We start from the raw sequence: 18,178 nt of genomic DNA on the forward strand, positions 1-18,178 counted from the left end.
GAGCGTCACTCCGAGGTTCCTGGCAGTCGGAGTCGGAACCAGCACTGAGTTGTTGAAGTTAATAGTCAGGTCGTGGGTGGGAGAGCCTTTTCCTGGAAGGAGGAGAAGTTCAGTCTTGTCCGGGTTAATTTTCAGGTGGTGAGCGGACATCCACTGAGAGATGTCAGTCAGACAGGCAGAGATTCGTGCTGCTACCTTTGTTTCAGATTGGGGAAACGAGAGGATCAGTTTTTTAAAACATCTCCAGCTAAGAAGCTTCATAACAAAGACACAGCACTCTGTAAATCTCCCCTCTCTAAATTCTTTAGAAAAGATAGCTCTAAACCAGCATGGATCAGCTGGTCTGATCTCAAAGTTTGATCAGACTGTCATCGCTGCAGCAGAAGAATCCTCAGATGACAAAAGGTTAACGTGGTGGTCGGACCTAAATGAAGAAATCACTGTAGAAGAGTGGCAGAACGTATGTCTACAGTGTCAAGTCCAATCAATAAATTCAAGGTTTAAACTTCTCTAATATAAATGATTGATAACATATATCTCTCCAGAGTTACTACAACACATTTACCCCAATACACCGGATGCATGTGCTAAATGTGGGATTCATAAAGGTAGCTTGTCTCACTGCCTCTGGGAATGCGCCCTCATTCAAGACTTTTGGAAAGAGATTATTAAGATTGTATCAACAAACAACTTCCATTCTGTCAAACGTTGTCTCTTTGGGTGTTTCCCAGTAAACTGTACACTTAACGATAGCAAAGAGAAGATGGTCATATTTTGTCTACTTTGGCTTGGAAATGTGTTCACAGGCCGAGCAAACGTCTGTCCCTAGAGAAACTTACATATGTAGTTAAAGGGAAATATGACACATTTGGAGCTCATTTATGGAGTTTTTGGAGAGGGAAGATGTTGTTGTAACCCTGTAGTCTGTCTGTCACATCAGGGAATGTGGGAGCGTTCTATTTGTGGGGTCTAATACGTATTCATCTCTGTGCATGGACATATCTGTCACCCTCTACTGTTATCTTTTAGTCAGTAATGCCGAACAACAAATCATGCCACTGATATCTCTATTTGAAATACCTTTTTATATATGTACTTTTTGACGTGTCTTGTCTTGTCTTTGTGTGTAAAGTGAAAAAGACATTAAAAAAGAAGAGGGGAAAAAAAAGAAAGATGTGACTTATAAACCATTGATTTAGTCAGTCTGATATATGATATAATAATGTCAGGATGTTCTGCTCCTCTCAGATAGAAGCTCCAAGCTGCTGGAACAGTGATGACTGAAAGCAGCATCATCAAATGTTTTCCTTCTGCTTTGTGGAACAGCTGCTAGAGAAGAACCGGTGGATCTATTTAAAATAAATACGAAGACTAAACCAGTGAAAGAAACGTCAACACTACATATGAACTTGACTTTAAACTAAATGACAACACATCAAGCCTCAGGGCCCCTCAAGTCAGCTGATCCAGGTACGACGACACCCGTGCTGAAGTATTGTGGTGAGTAGTGCCTCTGAGTACATCCTCAAAATTATACTTTTAAACTATTGGATGTAAACTCCCCATAGATTTCTAAATCCTTAAGTTTCCACATGAGAACGGTAACTCAGAGTCTGACTTCCTGGTCCTCTATTGCAGAAACAGTTAAGATGGACTCTAAATATGAGGCCCAAAGGCCTCGAGGACTGTAGGCTACGAGCACTGTGGTGAGTAACAAAGAGAATCCTACATTAGCCACACACATTGCTCGCTTATGAAATATGTCATGGAGACGAGTCACGATGATGTACTAGTGCCAAATACCACAATAAAGTCCAGTCCCAAGTTACTCGTCTTGAGATATTGGCCAATCAGTGATGATCAATTAGCCCAGCACAGCTTCAGACTATAAAACAAAGTAGTCCTGGTATTGTGAAAAGCCAACGGTGTCATATTCTACATTAATATTACATGCATTTCGTTATGAAAAGGGCAAACTGAAGCCGCTGTGGAATACAATGTCGTGCATGTCATACATGGCTCCCACCACTAGAGGTCAGTGACGTCTTCTTCAACAGTCGTGGTAAAAGAAGTCCTTCCTACCAGAGTTGAGGGTGAGTACTGGTTGTGGTGGTATGTGGAACCAACACAACAACCCTTGATAGGATCACGATAACAACAAACAAACTGCTGAGCATTAGACTCGTTTGGTTGTGTCCTCTGCTGGTTCCTCCAATAACAAACTCATAATCGTGTCCATTAATAACAGACAGGTCACATGGCTCAGATGCTGCTTCACGGGCTCTCGGCTAAAGGGGAGAAGGCTTCACATGGTGCAGCTAACAGCTGTTTTAATCATCCATGTCCTGTGTTCTCTACCGTCATGTTGTTTAGTGTATTGATCTTTTATGATGATTGTAATGTTTGTAAAGTGTCTTTGAGTATTTTGAAATGTATTATTCTTATTACTGAGATTAAAGATGAATGAATTAGGGATATCTGTAATGAATTGACTTGAGAACAGACCAGGAAACAACATTTTAATGGGCGGATTGTCACTAACTTCCTGCTTTAACAGACACAATCAGGTCTTTGTTGGTCAACAAACACAAGATCCAATGTCTAAACATTAGTGTTGCTTCTCACCTGAGAAACGGAGGTTACTGATTGGATCTTTCATTCTGTTCCCAGATCAGTTTCCTTCACTTCACTTTTCTGCACAACAACATAAATAAATGGCATCACGCAGCTTTAATATCTCTCAGGTGAATGAATGTCAGAGCAGTTCTGCCAACATAGTTATATTACACTTTATTCATTTGTTGTTATTAACCTACACATATTTATGTTTTCATTGTATCCCTGTATTTTAACTTTTTTAACTTTTATGTCTTAGATTACCACTTTGACGTGCAGGATTTTCTTTTTATACATATTAAGTTATCGGAGGTAAATTGTATCTCACAACTGTTTCTCTGTATTTTAACTGACTTCTATTTCAAGACATCTCAGGAGGAAATATTTCACTTTTGACTTTTATTCTAGTGACTTTACAGAACGAGGGATCAGTTAATAAGATATGATGCTGTGCTGTAGATTAAACTATGCAGCAGTATATCAAGCCATTCAAATCTGCTCCACCTCCAACAGCTGTTACTAAACTACAATATTACTCATAAAAGATTCAGTAATAATATTCCAATAACATGGTGATCAAATATTACACTCTGCCCAACGAGTATTTCACTTTTATTATTTTATGCTAATACTTTTTAGATTTGGATACAGGACATTTATGATTTATGAACAGATAATAAATCTATTATATTTATTATATGACCACTCTGCCCAAGAAGATACGACAATTTATATATATATATATATATATATATATATATATATATATATATATATATATATATATATATCAGATTTTTAACCAGATGGCACTTGTCATGTTCTGTGTGTTATGGACCCCTTTTGTTTTCGTGGGCGTGAATGAGACAGAGAGACAGACAGGCAGACAGACAGGTCGCAGCGTCACAGATAGACAGGCAGACCGACAGGTCGCAGCGTCACAGACAGACAGGCAGACAGACAGGTCGCAGCGTCACAGCCCTGTGTGTCGGTCGGGACCTAGCGTTAGCTGCGGTGTAAGCTGCGGGGGAGAGGCGGTTCTTGAAGGCGTGGAAACCCACTTGACGTTACCGATAACGGGATATCGATCCCAAGTGATCGGTGCCGATGAAACGACCCGTCTCGTGTGGACCCGGAGGAGAAGAAGAGACTTTTACAGGTGAGCGAGCTCCTTTGAATCCAAGCTGACGTGAGAACGTGTAGCTACAAGCTAGCGCTCGAGAGTTAGCTGACGCTAGCTAGCTGACTTAAACAGGAGCAGTTGATGAACACATACAGCCAGCAACAACAACAACAACAACAACAGCAGCAGCAGCGTTCCCCGGTGCTCGTGTGGTGTCTGTTCATGTTGTACCGGTGACGTTTATCTGTGGCTGCAACATGACACGTCCAGTTAGCTCGCTAGCTAGCTGCTAACCGCCCAATCATGTTGGAGTCCTCCCTTTATGTAGATTCTGTTGTTCGTCGGAACGCAGGGAACAAGTGTGCGGCTCAGGCTTTTAACGGACGAGCGGAGTCGAGAGGTAACATCACAAGTATTTATTCAGCTAGCAAAAAAGCAGAGTATTGCATCCCGTACAGTTAAACGTGCACAGTCCTAAACAAAACATTCAACAGGGTTTCCACCCACACTGGCTCACGTCCATTGGTTGTGGTCTTCATCCATCACTGTGTGTGCATGTTGTCGGGGTGCAAGGGTGGGGGCGTAGTGAGAGCTGGCATAATCCAGTTTGCAGGATGGGGTGCCCTTGACTAACGTCTGGGATGCTACTGTGTATTTTGCCCTAGTCAAGATAAGGGCAGTGTGTGTGCTGGACCGGGCGCTCCCTTATTTTGTCTTTTCCCACTGAGTTCGGCCTTGAGCTCTTGTAACTCGGCACGAACTTACGTGACCTTAACGCTAGGGTCCATGCTGTGTGTTGTTTAGGCTGAAGCAAGCTAGTGTGCAGATTTACCTTAATGCTGTATTAAAATGCTCTATAGTCTCAAGTTATTTGCCAACAGTGTAATGTATATATTTCTTCTACAAATCCCCCTTTTCACACCTGATAGGTGTGACTATTCTATTTTAGCCATATGTGTTGTAAACTTGCGTGAGCTACCTGCAGTGTGTGTTTTAACAAGTCATGTTGATGCGTTGTGTGTGTGTGCGATGTAGGTGAGGTCCCCCTTTAGGATCCTCAGTGCCAGGCCGTGATCCAGTCAGTTCCTGCATCACCATTCATGTCGTCAGGGATGCTGTTGGCATCCGGTTCAGGGGGCAGCAGGGAGTCGTACTCCGGGTCAGTAGGGAGGAGAGGGAAAGTACCTACGTCCTTAAAGTAAGGAGGAGGGGGTCTCTCTTTAGTCAATGCGGCAGTGATTAGTTTCGCTACCATGGCTCTAATGAAGGGGATGCAGCAGCATCCGCAAGTAACTAGTATTCCGATGAATACTGCTAGGGACATCAGTACTGACATGATCAGTGATTTCCATTTACCAAAAGCTTTGTCCATAAAGTCATTAAAGGGACTGTCGATGCCCGAATTCTCATGCATTTCTTTGGATAGTGCTCTCAGTTGTCCAATGGAGCGAGTCATTGATCCTTCGGGGGCAGTGTTATTGGGGATGACCGTACAACATAAGTCACCAAACATTGAGCACACGCCTCCCTTTTCAGCGAGGAGCATGTCCAGTGCCATTCTATTTTGGACAGTCATGAGTGAAGTGGGGGCCAATTGTTCTGCTGCGGTTTCTAAGCCGTCTCTAGTATGGTTAGTCAATCTAAGGAGGGAATACCAAACGTAATTGATTCTGTCCACATTTTTACTCGGCGTGATGGGGAAAATGGCAGAGATGATGGGGAGATTTTCAAAACCAGCAGCTATCTGATCTACCAATTTAAACTTGTCAGGGACTCCTCTAGGGATTCCTATGGCGTCCATGTAGGTGGGGTTGTGTGTCACCGAAGGTGGGGTTGCTTCGTTTGGTCAGTATATGTCGTTTGCGCCTCTGGGAAAGCGAATTGGAAATAGATGGAGCTTGCGTTAGTCGTTGTCCTATTAGTTTCAACGGGGCCACAAGTCTGGTCATCGCGCAAATGCCAATGGTTTCTGATGCAACTATTCTGGGTAGCAGTCGTGATCCTCCACAGTACCAGTAGAGTCCGTTTCGGACCCAAGGCCATATGTCATTCCCTGATATTGTCGAGTTGCACCAATCTGCAGAGATTTGTCCCACGTTAAGGGTGGCTTGTTTAGATGTGAAATTAAAGCATCTATATCTGTGCGGGGCTCCTTTTTATAAGGAGAAAATGGTCCTGTTTTTGTGTTGTTAGGGAGCGGAGGGAAGACTGCAGCTAGCGTTGTGCAATTTTTAGGAGTTATGTTCTTAAACAGTCTTATCATGCAAACGTAGCCGTGGGGGTCGATTGAGGGGAACAAAGGGGCTGGACTAGTGGTCAGTCGGGGTCTCCAAAGCATCTACGCATCGCCCTGGGCGGCGGCATTTTCCAAATCTGTTCGTACTTCTGCTAAGGTACGTGTCGGTGCAGTGGCTGGGGCACAGTGTGTCAAGTGATGCCAGGGGGCGCCTGATTTGCCCCTAACCTGAACCGAGTGTGAGGTAACTTCCTTCACTTCGTACGGTCCAGTCCACCTGAGGTCTGTCCACTTGCACTTGTGAACCTTGACCCTGACCCAGTCACCTACTTTTACTGTCTGTTCCTCTCCTTCCGCTGGCATTTTCTCAAGAACTTTCGCCACCTGGGTAGAGAGGGCTGAGACAAGTGATGTTAACTCGCGCATATACTCTGACATTTCTATCTGAGCAACATCAAGGGGTGGCATATGACCTCCATCCCTTGGTGGACCTGGCATTTCTCTGCCGGTCAAGAGTTTGTGTGGAGAGAGGTGGGTCCCACCCCCTTTTGATGCTCTCATAGCCATGAGTGCAAGAGGGAGGGCCTCTAACCATGTTAACTTTGTCCCGGCGCATGCTTTTGCAATTTTGCTCTTTAAAGTCTGGTTCGCCCGTTCCACCAATCCTTGTGACTGTGGATGGTACACTGCTCCAAAACTATGTTTTATTCCCAGGCTTGACTCTATCTCCTGCAGCATTGTGTTATTGAAATGTGTTCCGTTGTCGGACCTAATGCGTCTAGGTACCCCATATCTGGGGATGAGTTCTGTTTTGAGCCATTTCACAACTGATTTGGCGTCTTCGTGTCTGGTAGAAATCGTTTCTACCCATCTGGGAAATATGTCTACCATTACCAACAAGTATCTCTTTCCCTGTACCCTTTTATCTGCTCCCATATCTGTATAGTCTATGCTAATATCTTGGAAACAGGCAGATGGAACCGGGAAGGAACCCATTGGTGTTTTGTATGGCTTCTTGGCGTTATGTGCTCCGCACACGGTGCATTCTTCGCAGAACAGTCTCACCATACTTTCAAGGTGGGGATGCCACCAGATTGCTGATATGTTGATCAGTGTTTGCTTTTGGCCTTCGTGAGTGGGGCGGTGGGCTTCAGGGAGGAGTATATGGCATAATTTAGCTGGAGCCACTATTCGACCATCATGTGACCTCCAGATGCCTGCCTCATCTTTACTCGCCCCTTTTCTGGTCCAAACCGACCACTCGTAAGGGCCTGCATTTTGTTGTAGTTCAATGATGTGTTTTTCATCCAGTCTTTCTTTTTGTGCAGGGAGTTGCAATATCATTTGGTTGGGGGTGTATCTCCCTGCGTTCTTGGCAGCTTGATCTGCTGCATCGTTGCCAGCACTGACTCTTGATGCCACTTTGTCATGTCCTTTGCACTTCATGATTGACACTGTAGCTGGTAGTGCCATTGCTGCAACCATGTCTTTGATTGCTTGTTGATGCTTGATTGGTGCTCCACTTGATGTGGTGTACCATCTTCTTTGCCACATGGTGGCGTCGATGTGCGCTGCACCATGTGCATATGTTGAGTCAGTGAAAATGTTGATTCTTTTGTCTTTTCCAAGCTTTAGAGCTGTTGTTAGCGCTATTACTTCTGCCAACTGCGCTGAGGCTGGTTGCGGTATTACACCTGACTGCAGTGTTTTGTGTTCCCCGCTAGGGAATTGCTGGATGACGGCGTATGATGCTCTGTTGGTACCATCTTCTGTTTTGTAGCAACATCCATCCGAGTAATACCAGGCGTCAGCTGTCATATTTGGTGTGTTTTCCAAATCTTTCCGCAGTTTGCTTTCTTGGATTGCAAGTTCTTCGCACGAATGAGGTGTGCCTTTGTCGAATGCACCCGCCATATTTTTTTCTGTGCTCACGAAAGTGACATGCGGTTGGGTGCATGCTCTTTGTAATTTTGTTCTCCTTGTGGCACTGTATGAGAATTCTTTGCTTGTGAGGAATGCCGCTACTCCGTGTTCTGTATGGATTTGTAGCGGGTAGCAGCACGAATCTCTGCCTGTCTGACCGACATCTCTCAGTGGATGTCCGCACACCACCTGAAAATTAACCCGGACAAGACTGAACTTCTCCTCCTTCCAGGAAAAGGCTCTCCCACCCACGACCTATCTATTAACTTCAACGACTCAGTGCTGGTTCCGACTCCGACTGCCAGGAACCTCGGAGTGACGCTCGACAGTCAACTCTCCCTGACTGCCAACATTGCCGCAATAACACGCTCCTGTAGGTACATGCTGTACAACATCAGGAGAATCCGACCCCTTCTCACTCAGAAGGCGGCACAGGTTCTGGTCCAGGCCCTGGTCATCTCACGGCTGGACTATTGCAACTCCCTCTTGGCAGGTCTTCCTGCTAATGCCATTCGACCTCTACAGCTCATCCAGAATGCAGCTGCTCGACTGGTCTTCAACCGACCGAAATTTACCCACACTACTCCGCTCCTCCGCGACCTTCACTGGTTACCGGTGGCCGCCCGCATCCGCTTCAAAACACTGGTACTTGCGTACCGTGCTGCGAACAGATCGGGTCCGGTCTACATCCAGGACATGGTCAAACCGTACACCCCAGCCCGTTCACTTCGCTCGGCTTCTGCCAATCTGCTTGTAGCTCCTTCACTTCGAGCTAAATCACGACTGTTTGCTGTGCTGGCTCCTCATTGGTGGAACGAGCTCCCCATTGACATCAGGACAGCAGAAAGTCTCTACATCTTCCGTCGCAAACTAAAAACACATCTTTTTCGACTATACCTTGAATAGGTAGCACTTAAATGCCGTAGTAGCACTTAAATGTCCCTTACCGATAGCACTTTAGTAGCACTTAAATGGCACTTATGGATAGTACTTTGTAGTTTGACTTTATTGAAGAAATTGTACTTGCTTGATTCTTGTTGTTCTGAGTTTGGACTCACGGTTTAATGCACTTATTGTAAGTCGCTTTGGATAAAAGCGTCAGCTAAATGACATGTAATGTAGCGGGTGGCACATTACCACGTGGGCAGTCTTCTCAATGGCTTTTGCAACCGCTGCGACGTAACAGGCACACGTTGTTTGTCCCATTTCAACAGCGTCAAGTTTTGAGGAGTGGTATAACAGTACATGTCTATCCCCCCCTTTTTTCTGATACAGGACCGCGTTGAGACACGCAGACTGTTCAGAAACATCCAAATGGAACGGTTGTGTGTAGTCGGGGGACATTAATGCAGCTGCTTGAGAGAGTGCTTGTTTCAGGTCAGTGAAGGCGTTTTCAGCTTCTGAGGTCCAGTTGAGGACACCAGGTAGGTTGCGGTTTCCTATTTCGGCCAGCAGGGCTCTAAGTGGTAGAACCCTGTCAGCGTAGTCTGGGATGTGTGACCTGCTATATCCTGTTAAACCAAGGAAGGATAGCATGTCTGCTACTGTGACTGGTTTGGCATGTTGCAGGATGGATTCTCTGTGTGCTGTGGAGACTTCCCATCCTGATGCTGACACATTTCTTCCGAGAAAAGTGACTTGCCTTCTGCAGATTTGTAGTTTTTCTTTCTTTATTTTGTAGCCTTTGCTGTGCAGTAGTGCAAGAATAGCTTCTGTGGCTGATAGACATAGCAGTGCATTTTCTGCGGCAAGAAGAAGATCATCAACGTACTGGATCAGTACTACCCCTGGGGGCAGTTGTAACTCTAGTAGGTGCGTCTTGAGTACTTTGTTGAAGATTCCGGTAGAGTCACGGAACCCTTGTGGTAGCCTTGCATAGGTGTATTGTTTTCCATCAAAATTGAAAGCGAAGATTGGCTGTGACTCTGGGTGTAGTGGGATGCTGAAGAAGGCGTTGGCCAGGTCAATGACTGTGAAATGAGTGAGTCCTGGACTTAGACTGGTCAGAGCCAGATGGGGATCTGGGACTGGGTTTGCATCTGGTGTCGTCACGTCATTGATTGGCCGGAAGTCTTGCACCAGCCCTTTCCTCCAGCTTTTGGAACCGGCAGGATGGGCGTGTTCCAGGATGATCTGCTCTCATAGATCACTCCTGCTTTCAACAATCCCTTTACTGTAGGTGCTATGCCTTGTTGTTGTTCTTCTGTGATCTTGTACTGTCTTCTGTAGACTGGGTACATGGAGGGGTCAGTTAGAGTCACTATTACTGGGGGAGTGTCTAGTACGCCTACGTCATATGCGGACTCTGTCCAGAGTCCGGGGTTGATTGTTGACAGCATGGCTTGTGAACTGGGGTGATCTGTACAGGGAAGGCCATGGTCTCTGGGTAAGGGTAAGTGCTCTGGTAGCGAGCAGTCTTCTGTGTAGGGGGCTTGGAACCACCACATGTCTTCTGTCCTAGCCTTCTTTACATCCGGATAGGGTGTTGGGCCCCACTCTAGTTTAAGAACTCTTTTGATCATAGGTCCTAAACCTCTTGCCTCTTGTCCAAATCCTACGGCCATGGTCACATGGGGTGCTGCTGTGGTTGATAGCTGATACCATGGTTGGAGCCATGAAGTGAGTTCCACTTTGGCTGCCACTCCTTCTTTTCCACAGTACAGTCCTCTACACGTGATCCTGGGACGCAGGTCGGCCATATTTGTTTGCCAATCATCTTGATATGGTGTGTCTTCTTCGTCCGTGACGTTCATTGTGCAATGTACATGAGCAAGCGGGGTCTTATAGGGATGCAGAGCGTATATTTGTTTTTTCAACAGGTTAAATGCAAATTGTATTGTCGGGGTGCTTGGTCCATTTGGCATTAGCCGCAACCAAAAAACCTGCTGGTCTCTCATTGTGGGTGCTGGGGCCAAGGTAAGTATTCGTATGGGGTTCACTTTGGTGGGTTCAGTTGCCTGGGTTGACACGTGGGTCCCCTCATTGTTCATCCACATAATCAGACCTAGTCTCCTCATAAGGTCTCTTCCCAACAGGTTTTGCCTGATATTGGATGTGACGTTGTTAGGCAGGAGTATGTGGCTCCTGAGTCAGCGGTTGTGAGCCTGCACTTGCAGTCATGCAGGATTTTTTTGAGGTTGGCACGTGTGGGCGGTGTGTGTCCTTGGATCCATCTGGCTGTTATCCATCGCCACTAGTCTCACAACTATCTTCCCATCTTCTTTCTTAGTTTTACCCCCTTTTTTCAATCTTAGCTTTACTCCTAGCCCATAGGACTCCATCTTTGCTGCCTAGCTTTGTGTGTGTGTGTGTGTGTGTGTGTGTGTGTGTGTGTGTGTGTGTGTGTGTGTGTGTGTGTGTGTGTGTGTGTGTGTGTGTGTGTGTGTGTGTGTGTGTGTGTGTGTGTGTGTGTGTGTGTGTGTGTGTGTGTGTGTGTGTGTGTGTGTGTGTGTGTGTGTGTGTGTGTGTGTGTGTGTGTGTGTGTGTGTGTGTGTGTGTGTACACTGGGGTGGATGCGGAGGTGTGTGTGTACTGGGGTGGATGCGGAGGTGTGTGTGTGTGTGTACTGGGGTGGATGCGGAGGTGTGCGCGGGCACGCACTGAGAGAGGAGCTGTGCTTTCCCTGTCTTACGGTCTGTTTTGCCTCCTGCTGTGTGTGTGTGTGGTTTTCCACCCACATATAATTAATTTATTATATATATATATATATATATATATATATATATATATATATATATATATATATATTTTTTTTTTTTTAAACAGTATAAGGATCGCTGCTGTCCCCACGGAAATTGTCAGAACTGCTACGGTGAATATTGACCAACTGCCGTTGTTTCTAGTTAGCGTTTTGCTTTTTGTTGTGCGTCGGAACGCAGGGAACAAGTGTGCGGCTCAGGCTTTTAACGGACGAGCGGAGTCGAGAGGTAACATCACAAGTATTTATTCAGCTAGCAAAAAAGCAGAGTATTGCATCCCGTACAGTTAAACGTGCACGGTCCTAAACAAAACATTCAACAGGGTTTCCACCCACACTGGCTCACGTCCATTGGTTGTGGTCTTCATCCATCACTGTGTGTGCATGTTGTCGGGGTGCAAGGGTGGGGGCGTAGTGAGAGCTGGCATAATCCAGTTTGCAGGATGGGGTGCCCTTGACTAACGTCTGGGATGCTACTGTGTATTTTGCCCTAGTCAAGATAAGGGCAGTGTGTGTGCTGGACCGGGCGCTCCCTTATTTTGTCTTTTCCCACTGAGTTCGGCCTTGAGCTCTTGTAACTCGGCGCGAACTTACGTGACCTTAACGCTAGGGTCCATGCTGTGTGTTGTTTAGGCTGAAGCAAGCTAGTGTGCAGATTTACCTTAATGCTGTATTAAAATGCTCTATAGTCTCAAGTTATTTGCCAACAGTGTAATGTATATATTTCTTCTACAGTGTATTAACCCCATAGAGTAAAAATATATATATATATATATTTACAATCTGTACACATACGACATCCCTGACCTTTGACCTCACATCGGGTCAGGAAAAACTCCCCAAAAATAACATTTGACAGGGAAAAAAGGGAAGAAACCTTCAGGAGAGCAACAGAGGAGGATCCCTCTCCCCGGATGGACAGAAGCAATAGATGTCATGTGACCAGAATGAACAGCATTTACAAAGTTACATAAACACATTACATGAATATGACAATGTAAGAATGGACCTCCAATCCACGAAACAGAAGGAGGTAGAGAGGAGGGGGGAGGGGCATCAGCAGGGCCAATGGGAGGCCGGTTCACCAGGCATCAGACACCTACAGGTCCAATGGACCCTATGAGACGTGAAGTCACAACGACTCCGGGGAGGAAGCAGAGTTAATAAGGTGCAATGGAGAGATGTAAATTCATCCATAATGAGAGAGAACAGGAGATAGGTGCTCAGTGTATCCTAAAACATCCCCCAGCAGCCTAAATGTTATTCTTGATTTTACAGGGAGCCAGTGCAGAGCAGCTAATACAGGAGTAATGTAATCTCTTTTCTTAGTTTTTGTGAGTACACGAGCTGCAGCATTCTAGATCAACTGGAGGGGCTTAAGGGACTTATTAGAGCAGCCTGATAATAAGGAGTTGCAGTAATCTAGTCTGGAAGTAACAAACGCGTGAACCAGCTTTTCTGCATCTTTTTGGGACAAGATGTGCCTGATTTTTGAAATGTTACGTAGATGAAAAAATGCAGTCCTTGAGATTTGCTTAACGTGGGAGTTAAAGGACAAGTCTCGGTCAAAGATAACTAGAGATTCTTTACAGTGGTGTTGGATGCCAGGGAAATGCCATCTACAGAAACCACATCACCAGATAATTGATCTCTGAGGTGTTCAGGGCCAGTAAAATAACTTCAGTTTGGTCTGAGTTTAACATCAGGAAGTTGCAGGTCATCCATGTTTTTATGTCTTTAAGACATTCTTGAATTTTAGCGAGCTGGTTGGTCTCCTCTGGTTTGATCGATAGATATAATTGAGTATCGTCTGCATAGCAATGAAAGTTTATGGAGTGTTTCCTGATAATATTGCCCAAAGGAAGCATATATAAGGTAAATAAAATTAGTCCAAGCACAGAACCTTGTGGAACTCTGTGATTAACATTGGTGGTCATTGAGGCTTCATCGTTTACAAATACAAATTGAGATCGATCTGATAAATAGGATTTAAACCAACTTCGTGCGGTACCTGAAAAGCCAATCGACTGATCCAGTCTCTGTAATAGGATGTCATGATCAATGGTGTCGAACGTAGCACTAAGGTCTAATAATACCAGTACAGAGATGAGTCCTTTATCAGCACTAAGGTCTAACAAGACCAGTACCGATTTGAGTCCTTTATCAGCACTAAGGTCTAACAAGACCAGTACAGAGATGAGTCCTTTATCAGCACTAAGGTCTAACAAGACCAGTACAGAGATGAGTCTCGGTCATATAGTAAAAATATACCATACATATCTATCTATATTTATGAATAATAATAATACATTGAATTTACATAGCGCTTTTCAAAAGACAAAGACGCTTAAATGTATGTATATATTAGTATATATCAAACTACTAACATGTAGTTACTTGTTAGGCAGAATGGTTTCTTTCAGACTCATTGTTAGGATGGCCATATAGCGGCTGGATTGCGGAAGCAGGAAGCTTGTCACAGGTTTACAAGGTGGCCAACCAGGTGTTTATTTCACCAACATAAACATAAACATGGCAGTCAAAATGTACCACGGCAGCATGTGGTCCCCACCAGCAACAACCCCACCCCACTCCACGGCATGAGGCAGTTCATATAGCCTGCTACTAATTAGGCCCTCGACCCCATCACAGTTCAGGTAACTCTGCCCCTCCACTAAACACACATTTACCTATACCCTAATACATATATTTATATACACTCCTATCCCCTAATATCAATAATCTGCATGATCTCCATTGTCACCCTCGAGATCATATAAAGCCCAATCAACTTTACCTCAAAACAAAACCCCCCTCTACCAAATACCACCTGGTCTGTCCCAGAACCATAAATTGGTGCTCAGGTACCCCAGGGACTCTTTTAGATGAAACACCCTGGTGAGGAGACACAAGAGGTAATTTACCTTGTACGAGGAAACAGTTTATACGCATCATCATAATATTATATTATATAATAAATCTAACATATATTTATATAAAACTAATATAATAAATATATCATGTATATTCATGTGTTCAGCCTGATCAGAGAGGCGGTCTGCAGGAATCTGTCAGCTGGAGCCCAACATGTCAGTGATAGACGTGATGTGTGTTTAACAGGCCTGTTGATCCGTAACGCTGGTTTTCTCTTTTAGTCACACGGTTCTTCAGATACAACCGGAAGGACCCACCAGAGCCCGGATGTGTGGACTAACGTGTTGAAGAGGACTTTGTAGAGGGAGACGGACCCGAACGGAGCCGAGCGACACCGAGCGGGTCCGAGTGAGCGAAGCGTTTTTAACGGAGTTGTCTGGAGGAAACGTTTCTGTGAGCTCGTGAAGATGTCTAAAGTCCAACAGCTGAGATGTTTAGTCAACCAGCGACTAACTGCGGCTGCGCAAGAGATCTTTGGTCTGTTGGAAAGAACGATAGCAGAGTACGAGGAGGAACTTTGTAGTTCCAGAGAGGAGAACGAGCGACACCGGAAACGACTGGACGCCGTGTTCAACCCGGAAGTCCGGTTACAAAGAGCAGGTTGGTCCTTTGTTTCTTTATCGCTTTAAACTTCATGTACTGAGGTAGAGTTACAGGTACTGTACTGCAGTACTTAAACACGGTCATAGTTTTACTACGATACACCTCAGAGGTACATGTTGTACTTTTAACTGTATTACATCTCAGAGGTACATATTGTACTTTTTATTGTACTACATCTCAGAGGTACATGTTGTACTTTTTATTGTACTACATCTCAGAGGTACATATTGTACTTTTTATTGTACTACATCTCAGAGGTACATATTGTACTTTTTATTGTACTACATCTCAGAGGTACATATTGTACTTTTTATTGTACTACATCTCAGAGGTACATATTGTACTTTTTATTGTACTACATCTCAGAGGTACATGTTGTACTTTTTACTGTACTACATCTCAGAGGTACATATTGTACTTTTTATTGTACTACATCTCTCAGGCTCTTGGATTTGTGCTCAAACTGTATTCATGTACTCAGAATTAGTTCTTCTTGCTCAGATCTTCTGCTCTCCAGCTTCAGGCTGCGTTTGCTTCACTGGAACTTCCCTGATGGAGGACTGGTTCCTCCTCTTCTGCAGCCCAAGGCTTTATTATATTGTTCTTTATCAATAAAAGGACAATTAATGACAACAGAGGTCATGCTTCTCTCATTCACAACTAATTCACTGCTTTTTCATTGATAAACCTCTTGAATAATAAAGAGTTTAATATGAGATTCATAAGACATATTAATGTATTTTATTATTCTCCAGAGGACCCAGAACCCCCCCACATTAAAGAGCAACAGGAGGACCCAGAGCCCCCCCACATAAGAGAAGACCAGGAGGACCCAGAGCCCCCACACATTAAAGAAGAACAGGAGGACCCAGAGCCCCCCCACATTAAAGAAGACCAGGAGGACCCAAAGCCCCCCCACATTAAAGAGGACCAGGAGGACCCAGATTCCCCCCACATTAAAGAAGACCAGGAGGACCCAGAGCCCCCCCACATTAAAGAGGAACAGGAGGAACTCTGGACCAGTCAGGAGCGAGAGCAGCTTCAAGGGCTGGAGGAGGCTGGTCTCAAGTTCTCATTCACTGTAAAGAGTGAAGATGATGAAGAGGAAGCTCAGTCCTCTCAGCTTCATCAAAGACAAACTGAACACATGGAAACAGAAGCTGATGGAGCGGATTGTGGAGGACCAGAACCAGACAGGAAGTTAGATCCAGAAAGACATCCAGGACCAGATACTGATGAGACTGAGGACAGTGCTGATTGGGAGGAGACTGAGGACAGTGATGATGGGGAGGAGACTGAGGAACCTCAGTCAGATGTGAACCCTCAAAACAAAGAAGTACCTGTAGGTGATGTGAACTGTAGTACTGGAAATACATCAATCAGCTCTCCTGAATGTGCTGGAAGCTCTGACCACAAGGGACATCTGGAGAAACCCACTAGCTCCAAAACAGGAGAGAAACCATTTCAATGCTCTGTGTGTGACAAAAGATTTGGATTAAATAAGACTCTAAAGAGACACATGACTGTCCACACAGGAGAGAAACCATTTCAATGCTCGCTTTGTGAGAAAAGATATGGATTCAATAACGCTCTAAAGAGACACATGGCTGTCCACACAGGTGAGAAACCATTGAGTTGTTCAGTGTGTAGTAAAACATTTACACAAAAGGGACACCTGAACAGTCACATGACTCTCCACACAAGAGAGAAACCATTTAGTTGTTCAGTTTGTAGTAAAACGTTTTCACAAAAGGGAAACCTGAACGTTCACATGACTGTCCACACAGGAGAGAAACCATTTAGTTGTTCAGTTTGTAGTAAAACATTTACACATAAAGGAAACCTGAACGTTCACATGACTGTCCACACAGGAGAGAAACCACTTAGTTGTTCCATGTGTAGTAAAACATTTATACATAAGGGACACCTGAACTATCATATGAATGTCCACAAAGGAGAGAAACCATTTAGTTGTTCAGTATGTAGTAAAACATTTACACAAAAGGGAATCCTGAAAGTTCACATGACTGTCCACACTGGAGAGAAACCATTTAGTTGTTCAGTTTGTGATAAAACATTTTCACTAAAGCACACTCTGAAACGACATTTAATTATCCACACTAGAGAAACTAATTAGTCGTGGAGTTTCTCAACAAGATTCTCTTGTCTCGGTTATTCCAAAAATCGTAAATGTATTTATGAGAGTCTCTAAATAAACATTGTTAAACATTTAAAAACTGTCAGGCTGATACAGACTCCAACATAAATCTATTCAGCTGAGATTAAGCTTCACATCAATTTATATTCTTTGACGTCAGTTTCTCTGGTATTGTCTTATGTTTCATGTGTTATGTGTTGTCATGTATATATGAATTTAAATGGTTTTCCATTGTCAAAGTATTTCATGTCCTCTATGCAGCACTGTGGTTTGAGCTGAATTCTCATCGGTGATGAAACTGAGGAACATTTGTAACCTTCTTTCTCTTCAGCAACGTTTCTCTTCAGTTTAAACTCAATACTTCCTTCATTTAGTTTTACTGTAGAAACTGACATTTTGTTCCATAACTGAAGAATGACATTTTTTATTTTTAAACTAAATATGTGTGTTCACGATTAATGTTTTAATGGAAGTTACATTTATAATGTGTACGTGCAATGTGAAATGAATTGCTTTCATTTATGAAATGTATTGTTCACTGATATGATTTCCACTCTGTTATCTGAGTTTATTTTATGATAATTAAATGAAATCAACAAATATTAAGCATATCTTTGTGGTTACTTGCAGGTTATGAATGGAACTTTTTACAAATTATCGCTTGTTTGTAAATATTGTTTAATATAAAGTAAGGGACATGTTTACTCTTAGAAAATGTAATATTCCATTACCAATATATTAATATTATAGTTTAACAAGCCCTCTTTCAGATGAAATATAGAAATCATGGAAAATAAAATAAATGTTGATAGAAGTAAACCTGGCTGAAATGGCACCGAATAGTAGGAATGAGGAGAAGATGAAGAGCAGGAAGTCAACAGTGACAGC

At 43.9% G+C, this 18,178-nt stretch overlaps 1 protein-coding gene and 1 long non-coding RNA gene across 2 annotated transcripts; both read left to right on the forward strand.

Moving 5' to 3' along the window:
* The first annotated feature begins 1,250 nt into the window (after positions 1 to 1,250).
* LOC117728873 lies at positions 1,251 to 2,364 on the forward strand. The gene is made up of 3 exons (XR_004609266.1): positions 1,251 to 1,500; positions 1,639 to 1,706; positions 1,971 to 2,364. It is a non-coding gene; the product is annotated as an uncharacterized LOC117728873 (long non-coding RNA).
* A 1,170-nt stretch (positions 2,365 to 3,534) lies between these two features.
* Positions 3,535 to 17,703, forward strand: LOC117728889 (gastrula zinc finger protein XlCGF57.1-like). The gene is made up of 4 exons (XM_034529812.1): positions 3,535 to 3,775; positions 14,751 to 15,129; positions 15,634 to 15,785; positions 16,112 to 17,703. Exons 2-4 carry the CDS (start codon positions 14,937 to 14,939, stop codon positions 17,267 to 17,269), a joined length of 1,503 nt encoding a protein of 500 aa, XP_034385703.1. The 5' UTR covers positions 3,535 to 3,775; positions 14,751 to 14,936; the 3' UTR covers positions 17,270 to 17,703.
* Positions 17,704 to 18,178: the final 475 nt, after the last annotated feature.

Source organism: Cyclopterus lumpus, chromosome 3 (assembly GCF_009769545.1).
Source record: "Cyclopterus lumpus isolate fCycLum1 chromosome 3, fCycLum1.pri, whole genome shotgun sequence".
NCBI lineage: Eukaryota > Metazoa > Chordata > Actinopteri > Perciformes > Cyclopteridae > Cyclopterus > Cyclopterus lumpus.

What these genes read in the sequence shown, in the direction of transcription:
- LOC117728889 (XM_034529812.1), top strand. Translation starts at nt 14,937, where the DNA reads ATGTCTAAAGTCCAACAGCTGAGATGTTTAGTCAACCAGCGACTAACT. An exon ending in AGTCCGGTTACAAAGAGCAG is followed by an intron (nt 15,130 to 15,633) that starts GTTGGTCCTTTG and finishes CTTCTTGCTCAG; the next exon opens with ATCTTCTGCTCTCCAGCTTC. An exon ending in CAGAGGTCATGCTTCTCTCA is followed by an intron (nt 15,786 to 16,111) that starts TTCACAACTAAT and finishes CAGGAGGACCCA; the next exon opens with GAGCCCCCCCACATTAAAGA.